The following is a 20,266-nucleotide window of genomic DNA, read 5'->3' as shown; positions in this document are numbered from 1 at the left end:
CAGGGTCTGGCACCAGCTGTGCTGGAGGGGGTGCAGGGGTCCTGCACTTGTGCTGGCCCTGAGACACTGGCATGGGCCCCATGCTCCCTCCCAGCTGTCACTGTGCTCCCATGCACCTGCTCACTGCTACTCCCCCCCATCTGTAGCTGCCATTTCCCTGCTTTCCTGCCCACTGCCAGCCACTCTAGCACCACGTGTCTCCCGGCTGCATCACCGGATTGTGGGACTCAGCAGGAGCCAGCCCAGCCTGGCCCCAAGTGGGGCAATTGCTTACAGTCCTCCCCTGACCCCCGTCCCCCCATTTTTATCTGAGTTTCCTTCTCTAGCAGAGGGAGGTGCGAACTGCCCCAGGGTCCCAGGCCAGATGTCTTTGCTAGGCAAATGCTTCTGGTTGAGGGTTGGAGGTGGGAGGGGACTGTGGGTGGGGCGAGGGCAGGCAGGCCTTGCTGCTGAGCTGCTGTGTCCTGCTGCTGGCTTCCCTTGGGTCCTACTGCCCCTGACTCCTGTCATCTTTGACAGGAAGCCAGCAGCAGATGAATATTAATTTTCTAAATTTTTTAGGGGCTCCACAGGCTGGATAGAATGGCCTGGAGGGCTGGATCCAGCCCTCAGGCCATATTTTGCTCACCCCTGCTGTACCCTCTTGTTCTCCTCCATTGATACTTATTACTGTACTTGGGGAGAATACCACAGAATCTTTTCATATTAAGAGACGGATTCTCACACCAAAGTCCCCTGTACAGTGTCAAAGTTCTGTGGGCTTCCAGACTGTATCGATTTGTATGAGCTAGGAATTTACAGAAGTAGAAGACTGGGTCCCAGGAGAAATGCAACAGCTTGTGCTGCTCTGTAGCATGGCTGAGCAATGATGGACATTATGGCCATGTCCACACGAGTGCAAATGTGCATTTTGTGGCACCTCAACAGCCTTTGAGGTGCCACAAATGCACCCTGAGCATATGATATGGTTCTCTGGGCTGAATATTTGCAGCACAGAGCCAAATTTAAATATGTGCACAGAAAAAGTTGGGTGGCACACGCGGCAGCAGCATGTGCTGCCTGAAACTGAAGCCTGGCCAGCTAAAGCCACACTTTGGCTGCTAGTCAGACTCCGTGTACCAGGACACCACTGCTGGAGTCTCAGGAGGCCCCCAGAATTTCAGGTAAGGCCATTGCAGCCTGCTCAGGCATTGACCCGAGCCTCTCATACCACACCTGGAGCACTTTTCCCTGTGCTAACCCCACATTCAGGGCCATGAGCCAGGGCAAAAAACAGCGGCACGAGTTTTCATCTAACTTGTCTTTGTATTGTGACTAGAATGTTCCTTGTTGAGGAATATATTGAGAAATCAGTCCCTTCCTAAAAAATTCCATTTCTCATGGGAAATATTTATCCTTGAACACTTACAAGGTGGCAACTAAACTTTATCCCTAATAATTAATAGAAATAATTTGCATTCTTGCTGGTAGAAAACCAATCAATTAAAAAACCACTATTGACCATGAAGAATCTTGGGAGTAGCTGGTAGCTGAGAAATATTATTGTATCAGGCAGGATACCAAGGCTATGATGAAAATGATTAATGGGACAGATACCATGTTTGGAGTAAAAGTGCGAGTCTTCCCTAAGTGAATCCCACAAATTCCTTTGGGGTCAGTAGGGAGTTAATGAGAGTTAAAGGATCACAGCTCATATTATAGTCTTAATAACGTAGCAGGCTTGTCTTTTAGAGCTTGGGTCTTTCCGAGCTTTCCCAGACTTAAAATCTTGCTGTTTTGATTGGTGGAGCCCATCCACAAATCAGGAAGCAGCAAGAGGAGTTGGGTCTGCAACCTCTGGCGTGAGGCCAGAGATGCGGTGCACAGGATAGTGCAAGGAGTAGGACCTTTGGAGCACTTGGGCAGCTCAGGTCCTCAATCCCTGGAACAAGGCTGGGAGCTTGGCAGGAGGCGCTGCATGAAGGGTCCAGGAGCAGGCAGCCTAGGCCTCCAACCCATAGCAAAAAGGTTGAGTCCAGGGAGCCAGAGGGTGCTTGGGCTACTGAGCAAGTAGACAGGGCAGAGCCAGAGGCCCCAGAAGCCCTGCAGAGAGGAGCCCTGTTCCAGGGGAAAGCGACCCCCCCACCCACAAGCCCGCTCCAGGCGAGAGAGCTGTTTGGCTCAGAGGATGAGAGACCCTCCAGGCCTGGAAGCTGAGAGTTACAGGGAAAAGAGGATCCTACAGGAGAGGGGGAGTCCCCTGGTTAGTTAAGGGCTCCTGAAAGTGGAGGTCCCACTGAGAGGGCCCCCCACCAAAGTTACCAGCTTTCTTGTAGGGTTTGGGAAAAGCCATGGGGCATTGGGGTTTCCCCTTGGGATTAAGTTTATCTTTGGGGTTCTTGCGCCGTAAGTGGTGTGATGTCATGACTTATATTTTGTGATCTCTCATGTTTGTAATTTAGCAAATAAAGAGAGTCCTAGGGCTCTGCTGGGACCCCCTGTTGCTATTATTTCACCTGTTGTTTATTTGTATTTATTTGTGGCTTATTTATTGTTCACCTATACTTATCTATAGTTTATCTGTTAGCTATCTTTTTATTTTGGGGTTTATCTGTTTCAGATCAGATACTTACCTGTGACTTACCTGTATCTGGAGCACTGGTATAAGGTTTTATGGCATTTACCCAGAGGATATTGTTTATGTTATTTGTTTAGATATCTTTATATCTACACATACATACATACATACATACATACATATAGTACTTATGTTTATATTCATGTTTCTTTTCCTTGTGATAACTATATACAAATGTATTAACTTTAAGTCCCCTGACTGTCCTGGCCTGGTTCTACAGGGACCGAGGGAAACTGAGCGGTCTGCAGTTTCCCCACAGCACACCTGCCAGCTAACAATCCTCTTCAGTTGGAGAAGGGGAGTACATACCCGAGTTACCTGGGCTACAATAAGAAACAGCAGCAGCCCACAAGCCTGACTGAACAGAAACAAGACTGTTGTTATGGACAGATAGACAGGAACATTTCTGGTGAAGGTGCATGCAGGTAAGAATAAAATTACATTAGAAACGTGCTGGGAGGAGCTGTAAGGGACGATTTTCTCGGGGATGCAGGGCTCAGTCAAAATTCAGCCTCATGCCTGAGGGGTCATCTTCCCTTCTTCCCTCTCTAGAGGTACTCTAAAGTCTTGTCTTCACTGGAAAGAAAAAGCTAGATTTCTACTGTGTTTTTTGTCTGATGGACATGAGATAACACCCAGGTGACAACAGGCCTTAATTTACAGTGACCTCATCCACAGGGGGCCAGACCTGGTTTATACATATCTGGATGAACGGGATACAGACATGTGCTTTTCAGGAGGCTTCCTCCTTATTAGTTTTTACAGTGAGTCAAACTTGATCCTGGGTGGACACTTCTATTCACTTCCAAAAAGAACGGCGCTGAATTAAACGAAGGTGGACAGGGGCATCTACACATGGGTTTCTTTTACGCAGTCCAACGAATCCCCTCGAAGTTCACACATGAGGTTGACCGGGATGAAGCGTTCCTGAAGGCCCCGCCAAGACAAGCCCTCTAACTTGGGTGCACCTGCAGCTAGGGACACCCCCTGCACCGGCATGCTGCGGACTAATGGTAGCTACCGCCGGCAAGAACAAACGCCGGGCCTGGCTAAGCGGCCCTTCCTGTCAACACTGCGGCCTTGCTTCCACTTCGGCGCGAAAACGCATCGGTCTCCGCCGCCCGCAAGGACAACGCCAGGCGACGCCCTCAACAGGGCTTGCCCTTCAACTGCCCTACTTCAAGATGGCCGCCGGCCACGCCCCTTGCGGTTCGCCCGCGTCACGTGGTGGGAGCGGTTTGTCCTCCCGGCGCCGCCATAGCCCGGCCCCCTTTCGCCCGGGGCTCGGCGCGTGGTATCCCGAGCACCGCCGGCGTGAGGAAGTAGCGCTCGGTTGTTCCCAATCTGCAGCCCCCGCCGCCATGTTGGCCGCCGTAGCCCTGCTCTTCCGCCGCGGCGCCGCCCTCAGCCGCCTGCCCGCCCCCAGCGCCCGGCTGCTCGCAGCCCCCGCCGGTGAGTCACGGCCCAGTGGGGCCCCCCGCCGGCCTCCGCCTCCGCCTCCGCTCGCGGGACCCGGCGCCGGGGAGGAGCCGCTGCTCCTCCCTCGTGCGGCGCGGCCCCGCTCCCCGCAGCCGCAGTCGCATCCTGGCTTGGCGAGGCGGTGCGCGGGGTCAGAGGAGGCTCCGAGCCGGGCCTGCGGGGCCGCTTCTCGCCGGCAGCGCCGTGTCCTTGCCGTGACCTGCGCTGTCACTCGAGGGCAGGCTGCACCTGCGGCCTAGCGCGGGCGGCGTTCTGTGCGCTCCGCCTCTCCCCCCCCACCCCTTCCCCTCCCTCCACCCCCGCCGGGTCTCGGCCGCCGCTGCGGTGCGAGCTCCGGGCCTGGCCGCTGCACCTGCCCCATCAAGGTTATGGGGCGTGCGCCGCGCCCGGGTCGCAGGTTCCGAGCTGGGGTTGCTGCAGCTGGTGCTAGGGCTGGGGCGGGCCCTGCTCTGCCTTGGTATCGGAGGCCTCCAGCAGGAAGGTGACATTGAGCGGAGCTGGGCCACGCCGGCGAAGGGGAGCGAGAGCGGAAGTCAGGCTGCCTTCCTTGCGGGGCCCCGGGGCTGTAGCAGCCTGGTGGCTCGGGCGCAGCTGCCCTCCTGTGTCTGCTGCCTGGTTTTCCCCTGCCTACTGCCTTGTGTCTCCCTCTCCTACCCTCCCCTGGGAACGGCCACAGTGGCTCCAGTGTGAAGATGGTCACCTGTCCCACCAGCCACCGTGGCAGGTTCTCATAGAAAGGCCCCCTAATCCTGATTTGTATCAAGTGGCCTTCCTGGTTTCTTGCGCTCATGGGAAAATGTACCTTCTCATTTGTCGTGCACCTGCCTCGAAACCAAAGGGGGACCCAAAACTCAGGCAGTGACAGAAACACACAAGTGCTGGTAGCCCTGGGCCACGAGCCTCTTCCTGGTCATAAAGACCAAAGGCAATTTTGCCTGTCCAGAACAATGGGGAGTTACCAAAAGTTAAATGATTTAATAGGCCTCCAAACCTGGTAACTGAAAGAATGTACCACATACAAATTCCATTTTGTATCTGTACAGTTCCTCCAATGCAGAGTGATTGCTGCGGGAGTGATCATCTCTTTCAAAAAGAAAACAAAAGTAGGAAAGGAAGCTGTTACTGCTTCCTTCCTATCTGTGCACTGAGGTGGTCTGTCCAGCTCCTAGAACTCTTTATTTAAATCATGGTTGAAGGTTCCAGGAAACACCTTGTGATAAAATGTTTTGCTGAATCTCCTTCTCACTGTACTTATTTTTTGTGTGTATCTTGCTATGGACTTATTTATTGCATTATTCAGATAAGCTGTTTGTTCTTGCTTTTGAGTTCCAGTATTGCACGTCCCCTGCTTGCTTTCCTATACCACTTGCCTTCTGCGCTTCTTCAGTTTGTATTTCAATGATCTCAGTTACCGTAGCCATGCGGTCTCCTTTCTCTGCTGCCCTGTCTTGAAGTGTCCTTTTGAAACTCTTCTGAAACCCCGGTCTTGCCTCATTCAGTTTTGCAGTGGTCTTTGAAACACTCTGTAGGCAAAACATTGTATTGCCCAAATACAGGTATGTCTTAAACTGTGAATGTAAATTCATATTCCTGTCCTCACCCTTTTGTGTTCTGCAATTATGATTTTCTGTCAGATTCATTACTTAGATTATTGAGCTCTCTGGAGCAAGGAGCTATTTCTTGAATTCTGTGAAGTCCCCAGCAAGCTGCACCTGCCCACTTATCCTTGCTTCTCTCGCATATTCTGACTCTGCTTGGAGGTAGCAGAGAGTGGGCCATTAAATACACTGAAAGATGAGGAAGACAGTCTGAGTGGCTCCATTTGCTTTTAGATAATCACAGAATTGTCTCTAGTGTTCATATTGCACTTCTGCTGAGTTTAATATTTTACAAATGTTCCTCAGTTCACCAGTATACCGGCCTCGTATGGATGGTAAATATTCTCCATTTCTGCCTGTTAGTAAACAAAGGTAGCCTGCAAGACCATATGTTGGCAGCTGAGGTAATATTTTCTTGAAGCCCTGAGTTCAAGTTCTTTACTTTTAAACTCTAAGGGTATCTGTTGAAGTAATGTTTTTTAATTTCTTGTCCCTAAATATGCAGTCACAAACGCAGTGTGATGCAATGGGAGTATTTTGTTGCATTTCTTAAAAAAATATAAAAAAAAAAAAAAATCTTTGGCCTTTGTAACATGAACACTGGCAGTAAGAGTAAGTTTTGTCTAGGTGTGTGTGTTCCTCTCGCCTATACCCATTTTTTCTACCCTGCATGTCACTGTAGTACCTGGGTGCATTCCAGCAGTGCAGCAGAAAGCAACATAACTACTATCTGTCTTTGTGATTTTTCTCATGAGTGTCTTGGCAGGCAAGAGTGTGCAGTGGCTTGTTCTGTTCTGGAATTGTTTAGAGAGAGTGTGGGGTGTGTCGAAGGCAGGGCCACAGAACTGTACCTTGCCCTTGGCGCGAAAGATGGTGAGGTGGTAATAGTCTTTAGTTCTTGTAGGAATTAATTTCATAGACTTGGGTTGGTTGAACTCTTTCCCCTTCCTTTTTCTCATTGAGATAAATATCATTCCGGTTTTGCTTCTTACTTTTTCAAATGTTGGTTCTAGTGTTAACACTCATGCATGTAAGAAACACTCAGTTAACGATGACATAAATTAAATCAATGTTATCATGTTGGTCTTGTTCACTGGGGCTGCTTGCAAACATTTAAAAAACCAAATAAACCGACACTTTATTTGAAATTCGGCACATGTGCCCAGAAGAGCCAGTGCCTCAGGGTTGGGCAATTATTTTGGCTGGAGGACTGCTTAATGAATTTTGGTGAGCTGTCAAGGGCTGCAATGGTAGCCCTGCCCCTCGCCATGTACCTTACCCCTGGCCGCTATCTTGGGACCAGATGTCCTACCCCCTAACCCAAGGGCAGGCAAAATACAGGCCATTCTATCCAGCCCACAGGACTCCTAAAAATTTAGAAAATATTTATCTGTTCCTCGCTTCCTGTCAAAGATGATAGGAGCCAGAGGCAGTAGGACCGAGGGGGACCTGGGAGCATGAGGCAGGAGCCCAGTCCCACCCACCCCCAGCCATTTCCCTGCTTCCTGCCCTGGTCCAGCACTACTAGAGCACCGTGTGGCTCCCAGCTGCATGGCTGGACTGGGGAGCATGGCCCCTGGTGGTACGGGGGTGTGCATGTGCAGGCAGGGGCAGAATGCGTGTAGGGCAAGTCCCACATGTGCACCCCACCATATACATGCACCCACTCCCCCCTGCGCTGACACATGCAGGCCTCCACACCCCCTCACACATAGCAGCCACCCTTCCCCCCCCCACATATCCACACACACACACACCCATGTGCCCCCCGCCACAGTCCCTCCAACCTTATACCCACCCCGCAATATAAAAGCGTAAGATATCATATTAAACTATTGTGCGATCACCTCTATGTACACTACACAAACGTATGTAAACCAGGGAAAATATTTCTTGCAATCAAATTAATGAATTTTTTAGATGTTTGCTTTTTAGAATATAATTTGGTATTTTTCTGGTTCCGAGATGGCCTAACCCCTTGCTGAAAGTAGTATTTCCAGGGGTAAGGAGAGGGACGTCTCATGGCAAAGTTCAGGGGTTAGGGGGTGGGACTTTCAGTTCCAAGATGGAGACCGGGGGTGGGGCAGCTCTCAAGGAGTGGGGCTACCCATGTGGCTCTCGACAGCTTGTCAAAACTCGGTAAGTAGCTCGAAATAATTGCTCTCCCTGCCCCTCGTCCCAGGAGTACTTTTGGGAGGGGTGGTTGCATCTTGAAACCAGAAAAAAAATTATATACTAAAAAAATTGAACATCTACTATAACTTTATTTAAATGTTATTTAAATAGATATTTTGTCCTGATTATATGCATCTAGAGGCGATTGTCATAATAGCTCAAAATAGTCTTACTCTTGTATATTGTGCGTGCGCGTGGGGGTACAGTGGGTGTGGAGGGGTGTGGGGTATGTGGTTAGGGTGGAGTGTGTGGGTATAGTGGGGGATAAGGATGTGTTTGAGGGCTGTGGGAGGGTGTGGGTGAGTTGGGGAGGTGTGTGTGGGGAGTGTTGGGGGTATGGTGGAGGAAGTCCTCTGAGTCCCTGGAGTGTGCAAATCCCTGAAGCTGCATGTGGTGGCCATATTATCTTAAAATGTTCCTCATAATCATAAATTGTGAAAGATTAAAATGATATTCTAACCAGAATTTCATTTAGTGTATATGTATTGAAGGAAAATCATACTTGGGATTACTGTCATGCTTTTTGAGGCCAAACTACATGCCAACGTAACTTTAAAACAAAAGAATTTGGTTAGTCCAGCGTGCTATCTAAAATACATGCAATGCTTAGGTGTCCTCTGCATGTGTAGGTAAAGGCATGATGGGATCTAATGCATGATCCATACAGTTGCGCCTTCTGCCATGCCATATGTGCATGCAGGAGGCATGATTGTGGGATTGCACATTAGATCGCATTGTGCCTTACTGCCAGTGCAGGGGGAGCCTGATCCTGGGCTCCACCTGCTTAGGCAAAAATTAAGCTCCTGTAGCTGGGACCCCCTTGTTTGAGAGACTCTCAGCTGTGGGGGTTCCCCACACGCCCCTGGGGCTGGGGGTTCACAGCTGCCACAATCCCCCAGGGATTGCAGCTGCTGCAACTTTATCCCTCAGCCCTATGGCTTTCATACGCCCCCAGGGCAGCCATGCCCCTCTGGCTGCTAGGACCCAGCTGGACCCGGTTACCCAGGATCTACAGCTGCACGACTTGAGTGCTCTGTGCTGTTGGGTCCCAGAGTGGGCTGTTGCTGGGGCTGAATTCCCTCAGTTGTGGGATTCCCAGCCCTGGCTAGGCATGGTTCACCACTATTACTGGGAGCCCCATCAACTGCTGGGGCTTCCAGCTGCAGGGGAGACCCTTGTATGTGTGCAAATTAAAGCTTGATAGCAACCAGGTATAAAGTTAGATCTAAAAAATGTGTACTAACTTTATAGCTGCTTGGAGCTGTGTATGGTGTTATAGCGCCATAAAGGTAACTGCACAGTTAACCAGTTAATTGTGTGATATTTGTAACATGTATTGGTGGCTTCATAGTAAGTAGTTGGTCATACACCTAGAATAAGATGTATCTGCTTCTCCAGGGATTTTGATACAACTTTGGTTAGTGTTATTAATAAAGTAATCTTAAGAAGGGACCGGTCTCAACTGCTAGCTGTTTTCTGCCTGTTCTTGGTAGGCATGTAAATATCGTGTAAAAAAAAAAAATAAAAAAAAAATATCCATTTGACCACCTCTAATTATATTTGTTAAATGGTTAACCCATAGCACAATACTTAGTTTAGTGACCTCAAGGAGGAATGGCCCCAGCCCCTTATTTTTTCACTGTGATCCCAGGGTGGTGGGTTATGAGCTTCCTGCACCTCCCACCACACTTGTGCTACTGCAACTTAGACCTGGAAGGCTCTTCTGCACTGCCAGGCTGGGCCCTTCCTAACTCACCACAGAGGATGTGGGGAGCTGGTCCCACCAATGTGGCCTCCACCGAGTGCGCTGTATCCTTTACCCCTCCTGATTGTGGTGCTGGAGCTGTGCAGCACCTGTCTGAGCCATGAGGCGAGGCTGAGAGTGAGGCTAGCTTGGCCCAAAGAGGTGCTGCCACAGCTGGACCAAGCAGCACCAGGTCTGAGGGGTTGTGATCCACCCCTCACACTGTGATTGCAGCCCTAGAGTATTCCTGAATGGTGGTACAGTAGGGATGGGGTGGGGGGAGCATTAGCGCTGCAACAGCAGACTCCCAGGCCACTGCTGCTGAGTACCCTGGGGCTGCGCTTACTATGTGAGGGCCTGGCAGTTACCCATCAGACCAGAGGCTGGGGCCAGGGCCACTTCTGCTGGAGGTCACTAAGCAGTAAATGGTATAAATACAACTGTCATTTAACTAGTTACATCCCTAGTTCTTGAGTTAGCTAGGTAGGCAGATTCATGAGTGCAGTTATTTTGGGGGGGGGTTTCCTCTTCTAGCAGTACAGATAGTGGAAGGAATGTGATATTGAAAGCTGTGGGAAGGAAATATTTGCAGCCAACTACATAATCTGTGGGTGGGGTAGCTGGGAATGTACTTGCATTGCATGAGAGAGACCTAATTGAGTTCTGTGCAGCCGCTAAAATTTTGTCCTACAGGTTTGGCGTCTGCCAAAAAAAATTTTCATTCTTTTGGGGTTGAATTGTTGTAGCTGTGGTGGTGAAAGAAATGTACAAGAAGCGAGAGGGTTTTGTGATAACTTGTACTGGACAAATTGGATAATTGTGATGGATGTTGGACAAGTTTTGGGGCATTAAAATCACTGTCCCTCATGCATCCTTTTAGTTAGTGGTCCAAAGACACAATTGGTAAAACAGCATTAAGGGAGAGAACAAAGTTATGACTTCATGAATGTTATCTTCATCTTAAATTCCAGTACGTTTTCATAGGATCATAGGAAGATAGGGCTAGAAGGGACTGTACAAGGTCATTTAGTCCAGCTCTCTCCTCTGCTTAAAGCAGAATCATCCTAACTAAACCATCCCAGCCATGTGTCTGTCTAGCCTGCTATTGTAGATTTCTAGGGATGGAGATTTCACAAATTGTCTAGGTAGCGTGTTCCAGTACTTAGCCACCCTCATAGTCTTACTCTCCAACCTAAATTTTCTCTGGTGCGCTAGCACCTTGAGTCCATTGCTTTTAGTAGTGTTCCATGTGGCCACAGAGAAGTACATCTCCATCTTCTTTCTAATCACCTTTTGGGTATTTGAAGACTGTTATCAAATCCCCCCTCAGTCTTTTCTTCTCCAGACTGAAGAACCCTACTTCTTTTAGCCGATCAAGAAACTCAAGTTTCATTGTAAACTTCATGCTGGATGGCAGTCCTAAAGACTGAAGTTCTGTGTATAATCTATTCTGTAATGCCACTTCTTTATTGAATCAGACTTCCTCATTGACCAAGCTTTATCTTCCCTGGGGATAGGTAGTTTTGTCTCAATGAGGCTTCTGGAGTCTGTAGAGGTCTTCTTGGGAGAGGATAAATGCCACTGCTGAAAGTAAGCTTTCATCCACTGCCAAGCTGATAACCTAAACACAAGTTTGTCCTGCTGTTACTGAGTCATCTGCTAACTTTCCTGTTCTGTGTCCTCCCCAACCCCTGTATTACCTAATCATTTAAGAATTTTTGTTAGAAATTAGAAAATGTTTCCTCCCTTGGCTTACAAAACCAATCATTGAGCAATTTCAAGACTTGTCTACCCATTCCTGTATTATTGCAAAACCGATAGTATTCTGAAATACATACTCTAGTCTGTTTCCTTGTGTAGACAAGCCTAAGCCTGAAAGTGGCAAGAAGCATCTGATTTACTTTCTCTTTCCCCAATCTTGCCACTTCAGAAAATAAACTGATGTAGCTTTATTAGGTTTACATCCTTGTGATTTCCTAGATGATGCTGACAATGTTATGAATTGCATGCTATAAATAAAACTGTCTTCTGCTGCAAAAGAACAAAAATATTGTAATGGACTCATTTGTTTAGGGGCACAGAAAAAAAAAAAAGGAATTTATTGGACAGGGCTAACAATGGCAAGATAGCCTGTTTTACTTTGTCTGAATGACCTGGTTCCTCAGTTAGTCTTGCAAGCTTTTGAGTTGTATTTGCATAACTTTTTAATCCAGTTCAAGAATGTTTTGTAGGTCCACTCCTTCAAAATGAGAGTAACACCTTTCTATAAAGGGCTTTACTTAGACCATCTTGCCATCAAACATGACACTTTATTCTAAATGCACTGTACTGAACTAGTGACTCAAACTTATGTAATTATTGGTTGTACCCTGACTAAATGACTTAAATTCAGGCCAGTAGACTGCAGCAGTTTCTTTTTTAATGAAAAGTGAGATTTTGTTTAACCCTCCCGTGTTCCTTCCTAATACAGCTGTATTGCCTGCTCACTGCTACTCTCATGAGGTACATGAATCAGATGAAGAATTTGATGCTCGTTGGGTAACGTACTTCAACAAACCAGATATTGATGCCTGGGAGCTAAGGAAAGGTATGTTAGATAATCCTTCTGCCCCCAGTCCACTACAGGTATAGAGTAATGTGAGAACAACTTAGTGTCTTAGAATGGTAGCACCACTAAATATTACAGCTAGGCTAGAAAGTAAAAGGTCTGATGTGACTTTCAGGGGATTGTTGACAAATCCTCTGAAACTTAGTTCCATAGTATGGAACTGCACCTTCTATATGCTTCAGAACTACCTGGAATGGCATGAACTACTGTACTTGACATTTAAGGAGGTAAAAGAACCTAGGAATCAAGTGGAGACTTCCATACATTCTGCTGGCCAAGGGTTTGCGGTCATTGGGGCTCCTGAGATAAAATTGGCGTGTAGTACAAAGTCCAGATGATAATGTACTGCCTTGGATTGTTGTGTAACAAAACACTTGAAGCTCAGTGATGCAGAAGACCTGGATTTCACTTTTAGTTTACTTACTGATGAACATGATGCTAGCATTCAAAAGGCTTACTAGCTGCTTAAGTGTCTAGATTCTTTTTAATTTAAGAATTAGTTTTAAATGTGAGACCTTTTTTCACCAACAGCTGATAGTAAGTTTCTTGAGGGTGGATTTTGTTGAGAGTGACCAAGCTCAGTTGTTGGTTAATGAATAAATATCTATGTAAGTAAATTCTGGAGGTTTGCTTCATAGCTGAAGTGTGGACAGTAATTGATAGAATCTATTTTTCTGTCACAGCTCTTCTAGCTGATTTACTATTGATTTCTTTGCTTGAAGAAAAGAACCAATGGGGTTCTGAAATTATGGGGGAGAGAATTTTGAAATTGACTCCTGTAGTTGGATGCTATAGTAACTGGCATTTTGGAAAGGATAGGTAGGTCCAGGTAGCTTACATGGTTTTAGCTGAGCTTTTTGAAAGCACTCATCCAGAAATTTCTAAGCTACCCACTCCTTTACTCCCTTTAGTGTGCAAATTACCTGGGACAATCTCTGACTGTTTTCCTTGTCTCATCTCAATAGGCATGAATACACTGGTGAATTATGATCTGGTTCCAGAACCAAAAATCATTGATGCTGCGTTGAGAGCGTGCAGACGGTTAAATGACTTTGCTAGTGCAGTCCGCATCTTAGAAGCTATAAAGGTGAGTGAAACAATGTAGGGCAGTGGTTTTTAACCTGTGGTCTGGGGACCTCTAGGGGTCCGCAGACTGTCTAATGGGTCTGTGAAAGATGACTATGATCAAACAAAAGTATGTGACTACCCACACTACAATTCAGAGGATCCACACCTTTATCTGAAATTTCCAAAGGGGTCTGCACCTCCATTTGGAATTCTTTTGGGGGTCTGCAAATGAAAAAAGGTTGAAAACTACTGAGTAGGGTATGATAGCTGGAAATGTTGATGTTGATTGAAGGTCTTTAAAACGGATGTATGAGTCTTCTACTTTTTCACTATATTTTATTCACCACTTAGTTAGTGGAAACCCAGTTTCCTGACACTACCAAAGGTAATATGTGCTTTGTCTTTGGATCATGTGATTAGTTTCAATTTGCTGTATGAAGGAAAGAGAATGTCAGCATAGGTATACATGCCCTATCTTACAATTGTACTTCTTCCTTCCCACCATTTACTCGGTTTGCTAGAAGAGAGCAGAACAAATTGGTAAACTTTCTTGACCACCATGTCAGAATAGAGAAGGGGACATGTTCCTCTTTCTTCCCCCACCCCAATAAAGCAAACTTGTAGCTTTAGTCCTTGTACTGAAGACTGACATTTTAGAAATACCAGCCAGTCCTCACTATGATGGAGTAGTTCAACTGCTGTTCTGTTCAAGACTGCTGTTCAACTCCAGCTTAGTAGATGTGGTGTATTGGTAACAGGCTTTTATGTAACTTCTGTGGAAACATCCATCTCAAGAGACCTGCTCTATATTAGTTTTTGGTATAGTGCCCTTTAATCTTATGGGAGATGGACTACTATATAAGAGGTAGGTACTATAGTGCAGAGGTTCCCAACCACCAGGCCCGGGCTGCCAGCAGTCATGTGTGGGGTTAAAACTGGGTGGCCCGTGACTGGGAGTGGGAGGACGTGGGTGGGGAAATGCCCAGGGTGGAGGGCAGGGAGGTGGCTTTGCTGCTTAGTCCTAGGCATGGGCAATTGGTGCCCAGGGTGGAGGGCAGGGAAGTGTCCACAGCACTTCATCTGGTGCTCCCACTCCCCAGCTGGCACTCGCATGAGGGGTACTGGCGTTCCTGTACCTGTCACCTGAGCAGGGAGTGTGGCCTTTAAGGGGGTGCACGTGCACCCCCTACATGTCACTACTGCTGTTAGGGAAGGCAGCAGAGCCCCTTCTTCCTAGGCAGCCCCAGCTGGGTCCCCCTGGGCCACCACCTGTGCAGCCCCCTTCTTTGCAGGGTCCCCTGGTGCCTGTGGCTGCGGTGCCCCAACCAGACCTGATCCTTGCAACCCCCCGCCCACAGAAAAATTAAATCTAAATATGTAAATTTAAATATTTTTGCCACTCCACGGTATAACAAAGGTTGGGAACCACTGCTATAGTGGGCATATGGTAAACAGTGCCAGGCAAGTGCTATCCAATGTTTAGTGTAACACTGGCCTTGCTGGGCCATATTTCTGCTGTTTTAACACCTCTTTATTTTATTTTTCAGGATAAGGCAGGACCTCACAAGGAAATCTACCCTTATGTTATCCAGGAACTTAGACCAACTTTGAACGAATTGGGAATCTCCACTCCAGAGGAACTGGGCTTGGACAAAGTATAAATCTTATTGGTAAGGGACACCAGATTTTTCTAGAATTGGGATGGCTCTGCAGCTGGACTGCCTTTCTAGGCAGCATGAGCAGTGGCAGCTCCTGGCCCACACTGCTCCCCACCCCAGGCCTGTGGTACTGACAAGGACCTGTGTTGCAGAGCCATGCGCTCCGTGCCTGCTCCAGGCTTACTCACCCAGACTCAGTAGCTGCAGTGCAGGACAAAAGCTGTTGCTCAGCATGGGGTAAAAGTGGTCCCTGTCCCTCCTGCTGCCAGCAGTTCCCTGCTGCAGCTACCCAAGGCTGACCTGTGTCTGCTCTGTGCTGCCACTGCTGCCCGTGGAGCAGCCTGGAGGCAGCGGAGACACAGGGTAGTCCAGCTGCAGAGCTGTCCCAGCCCTGCTGCATGCCCACTGGACTGGGCCAGGGGACTGAGGGACCTGCTGTGGGCCAGATCCGGCCCACGAGCCATATTTTGCCCACCCCTGCTGTAGACACTGCTTAACTCAAGAACAAGGCTCTTTTTTAAAATTATACTGCATGAAGATTTTGAGAGTCCAATTCCAAACTGGAGTGCTTTGCCTGAAAAGAAAGAAAAAGGGCTGTGAGGGTCAGATTGGTTTGTCAAACTAATCCAAGCATGGTTTAAGTAGAAAGTTCCTAAGAGTTTGTGAGCCACACTGATATCCAGTAGGGCTGTGTGAAGCTTTGGTAGCTGATTCATTTTAGAGGAGATTCAGCCTGATTGAGCGGCCGAATTGCCAAATTCAAATCGAGTTAGGAGACTCATTAAGAGGTCCGAATTGAATCGGAAGGCTCCAAATTGATTTGGAGAGATTCAGAGCCGATTCAGAGATTCTGCCATAGGCCTATACAGGTTTCCCTCGCATAAGGTGAGCCCACTTTATAATGTAACAAATAGGGATAGGTTCCCAAGGCAGTGAGGGAGGGAAGGAGTGAGGCTGGGACTAGAGAAGGGGCAAGGGGAGGGGTGCTGTTCCCAGGGCTGCACTGTGCTTCACCTGTTCCCCCGTGCCTGGGCTCTGCCTCTCCCCACTCACCCCAGCTCCTGGGCTGCGCTGTGCCATGGTGTAGGCAGCTGGTGTTGGTTGCTCTTGGGGCTGTTGTAGTAGGGACTGAGGGGAGTGGCAGTAAGCAGAGCCCCAGGCTGACTCTTCCTGACACTCGGGGTGGGCACACTGAGCACCAGAAACACCGCCAGCCTGCAGTGGCAGCCTGCTGTCATCCTGTGCACAGATCTGGGGGCACACACCCCTGGGAAGAGCCTGACACAGCCCCCCAGCCCTCCTGGGGAGGTGCGGAGCAGCAAGAGGCATGGCAGCGCTTGCTGCCCCCCCCCCCCCCCCCTTCGGTTGCAGCCGGTACTAGTTTCTCCTGGGGCTGCTGCAGCAGGGTCTAGGGTTAGCACGAACAACCTGTGCCACGTCCCATACTGCCCGGGGCTCCGCTTGCTGCCATTCCCCCCAGCCTCTGCTGCAGCGGCCCCGGGAGCAGCTGACATCAGCTGCCTGCACTAGGGCACAGCGCAGCCCAGGAGCTGTGGTGAGTGGGGACAGACAGAGTCCAGGCATGGGAGAAGAGGTGGAGCACTGTGCAGCCCTGGGAATGGCACCCCTTACCTAGTCCTAGCTTCACTCCCTCCCTTGCTCTGTCACCATCTGAGAATGTATTCCTATCTGTTAGGGCTGTCTGAAGCTTTGGTTGCCAATTTCAGGGCTGAATCTCTGAATCTGAATCAGCTGAATCGAATTGGGACAGTGATTTGATCACTGAATTGAATCACTGTCCCTCAAATCGGCCAAATCCAAATCGAATACTTGCTGCTTTGCACAGGCCTAATATCCAGTACTAAAAGTGCACCCTCAATTAAGACATTCTGAGAATCTTGAGAGTGTTTTAAATCTGAGCTAACTGTCAACTTGGATCTAGGTGGAAAGCTTTAGGTAGCACCACTAATGTTTTCAGGCTGTTTATTTTCTTCTAAAAAACTATATGGTGTTTGGATGTACCTTTGCATGCAGACGACTCTTATTTTCTAGTTTGTAGAATAGTTCGATTCTACAACTAGAGGATGTTCATCCAAACTGGGCAACATTCCCCTGCCTCTCCCCTTCCTACTAAAAAGAATCAAAAAACCAAACAACTTAAACTCTTTCTAAATGCTTTGAAAATTAAATAGACAAGGTTATTTTGGTAAATCTGATATATTTTATTAAACCAACTCAAATAGTTGGAAAAAATTCTTCTTTGCAAGCTTTTGGGCACAAACACCCTTCATCAGCCTGAGGAAGCATCTGCAGTTGGTGTGTGCTCTTCCTGTATGGAATGAATAGTAAAGAAGCCAGAAACTGATATGCATGCAAGAAAGCCTGTCACTGACAATGTAAATTAAGGAGTCAATGGGTGAGAGACAGGTTGGGGTGGGGAGGGGAATGAATGTAGCTGGGTAAATAGTGGAGTGGTACCTGAGGAGTTAAATTGAAGAAAATTAAGGATTGTTGCAAAGGAAAAGGGTTGAAAGGAGGCAATAGTGTTCAACCCCCTACATGTTTTGCTTACTTGCTTGATTTGCATGATTCTGTAAGGGCTAATAATGGTGCGTCTCTTCTCTCCAAGCTGCATCTCTAAATAATTTGTTTTGGCAGTATGGTGTTATGGTACTAGCTCAGAAGTATGTGAACTTTTTTGCTTCTCAACAATCTGTTAGCAACACTTCTCCAAATGGAAGGCTCATCCCATCTAGAAATACAGTAGCCTTCACCTTTATTTTCATTTTGCTCAATCTTCTTATAGATGAGGATGCTCTAAATATGTCTGCCTTAGGCTTCAAAACTGTTCCTTTGGTAATGGTCAGTGATACTGAAGGTACCAGGGCAGAAGGAATGCTGTTTTATGCTTTTCATAAAGCTTGATTTGGATACATCCAGTACTGAGTATAATTGTTTTTTTCTTTAGCAGTTACAGAGTTTTAGCCATGGTTCAGATGACCCCTTGCTTACAATATAGCCCATGAGTGAGTGCCCTAATGTGGCCAGGATTCAAGTGTTCCATAAGCCGAATGTTATTAAGTCCAAACTGAAAACTAGGGATCTCTTTTTAGGGCTGAACTAAAAAGCTGCTGCCTTCTCATTCAAATATAATCAGGAGGGGCTCCTAAATCCAGTATTAAAAAAGCTGACCACTAGCTTATACAAACTTTCTTACATTAATTCATCCCTGGCTGACAACTTGCTTACACATGTCTTCGTTTGGGTTCCATTTGAGGACCCATTGGAATAACAAATTAAGTTCATGCCAGTGAACTTGGATACAGCCTGAAATGAAGCTCCAAATGAAACTTCCAGTGATGCATGTAAGTGTGTGTCAGTTAGAAATAGGTTTTTGAAGGGATTAGATGTAAAGTTGACAGTTACATATTTTACATTTTTATATATGCAAAGCCTCAAACCTGCAGTTCCCCTCAGTCTGAAGTAATTTAACAATTTTAAAACTAGTTTACACCTTTTTCTGGGGAAAGGTGTCTTGGAGTTCTAGGAGACTGGTAGTATGAGGACCACATTTCTGGGCCTGAAGAATTTGTATGAAATCTTTCTGGAGAGAACACAAAGAATGTGAAGCAATTACCTGAGAACAGTTAAAATGCTGCCAAAGTATTGACCTGCTCAAGCTAATCCTTTATCTGTTCTTTTCCAGATGGGTTGCCTGTGCATTTTATTAATGCTACCTGATTGTACACAGTTGCCTGGAGATACAGATGTTAAAATATTACCTTATTTGAAATTACTTCTTCCTTTATTGAGTCACAATGTATGTGATTTGAACTTGAACCTAATAAATAAAGGAGAAACTGGTTTGAACTGAACATGATCCTGTTGTGGTTATAATGGAGAAGAAAAAACAGAAAACACACATTTCCAAAAGCAAAGTGAGTAACAAAAATACACTGTACCTCTTTAGCTAGAGCAGCTTACTTTTTAAAAAGTATAACCCACTCTGGATCCATCCAGCAAGAATACTGGTTTGCAAGGCCAGATGTAGAGTTTCCTGGTAGGACAGAACTCCAGGACAAAAGGAGTGCCATCTCTGTCAGTTTATATTGTGTCACTACTAGGGAGAGCAGTGAGACATGCTTTGTTCTTGCTTGGTTACACCTTATGCTGGAGTACCCCATTGTCAACCAACATGTTCAATACCAGTGACCCAAGTTGCTGTACACACAAGAGCTTCATGGTCAGGAACCCTTTTCCTATAAAGGACACAGCTGCCATTGAAGGTTTTTAGGGACAGCAGAATCTTGTGTCTTTTAATAAAATGTTAAACTAAGCTTACTTGAGCTAGAATCCTCTTTGTAGTGTGCAGTGATCTGGGGGTCCTTATCCAGATTAGGGCTTTGAGGTCCTAGGACTGTATAAATAAATGCCCTTTAGATTCTTTTTCAGGGGGAGGAGAAAGCAGAAAGCCCTTCAGTTGAGCTTTATGCACTGCCTAGCATAGAAGCCTTCATAGGAGCTGAAGCAATGAAGCATGCATCTTGAATCTGCCTTGTAGTGCAGTCTAAACCACTAAAAGGTACCTGCCCTGAAAAAGTGGATTGTAGGCTAGCATGAATATGTGTATATGCTAGAATGTACAGTGGATGTGAAAGCAATTACCTCTGTGCAGCATAACATGATGCTCCTCAGTTGCCCTATTGTATCTGCTGTGCTGGTTTGTTCATGCAAAGAAGTACCAAGAAGTCTTGGAATGCTTGCAAGAAACTGTCTGCTGAGTGGCAAAGGTGGGAGATGGCTAAAGAAAAGCAAACAGCAAGTGCATCATCTCAATACCATCATTTATTTGCTGGGCCTATTGAATAGATCTTGCCAGTTCTAAAAGACTTCCTTTTTAAATGCTGCCAAGATGCTTTTGTTCTTATAACTGAGTACTTGCTCTGTATTCAGAGGTCCACAAATCTGTAGCAAATTACTGTAAATCACCTGAAGATTTGGTAAAGAATTAATCTCAAAATAGATCTGATGTTTAGGGAAGAACTAGAATTTGGTGATGGCAGGTGGCGCAGAAAATTTAGCTCCAAAGGCTGCGATACCTTCTGCTTCCCCAGTACAGGCAACTGAACACCTTGCTTCTTGGGAGGCAACTTGCTGAGAGGCAGTGCTGCAGGTGCTATGTAGTCAAGGTCGCTTTTATGTCATTGTGCTGAGTTTTTAGCTGGAAAATTTCATCTATTGTCACTGTTGTGGTGTGAATATGCAGATGTTCCATATGAATGGAGTAGTGTCCCGCTCTATAGATATAGATAAAAATTT

General features: G+C 46.9%; 1 protein-coding gene across 1 annotated transcript; it reads left to right on the top strand.

Annotated features, from left to right (window-relative positions):
• The first annotated feature begins 3,613 nt into the window (after nt 1–3,613).
• On the top strand, nt 3,614–18,822 carry LOC102561310 (cytochrome c oxidase subunit 5A, mitochondrial). Its single transcript, XM_006264005.4, has 5 exons — nt 3,614–4,069; nt 12,084–12,200; nt 13,187–13,308; nt 14,837–14,959; nt 18,654–18,822. The coding sequence occupies exons 1-4, from the start codon at nt 3,628–3,630 to the stop codon at nt 14,948–14,950; spliced, it is 795 nt and encodes a 264-aa protein (XP_006264067.2). The 5' UTR covers nt 3,614–3,627; the 3' UTR covers nt 14,951–14,959; nt 18,654–18,822.
• Nucleotides 18,823–20,266: the final 1,444 nt, after the last annotated feature.

The sequence above is a fragment of the Alligator mississippiensis genome, chromosome 11 (assembly GCF_030867095.1).
Source record: "Alligator mississippiensis isolate rAllMis1 chromosome 11, rAllMis1, whole genome shotgun sequence".
NCBI lineage: Eukaryota > Metazoa > Chordata > Crocodylia > Alligatoridae > Alligator > Alligator mississippiensis.
This window is presented reverse-complemented; position numbering and strand designations above follow the sequence as displayed.

Bases quoted from the DNA above. Each gene is read 5' to 3' on its own strand.
- LOC102561310 (XM_006264005.4), top strand. From the start codon at position 3,628: ATGGTAGCTACCGCCGGCAAGAACAAACGCCGGGCCTGGCTAAGCGGC. The intron at 12,201-13,186 runs GTATGTTAGATA...TCATCTCAATAG, and splicing joins TGCCTGGGAGCTAAGGAAAG to GCATGAATACACTGGTGAAT. The intron at 13,309-14,836 runs GTGAGTGAAACA...TTTATTTTTCAG, and splicing joins GCATCTTAGAAGCTATAAAG to GATAAGGCAGGACCTCACAA.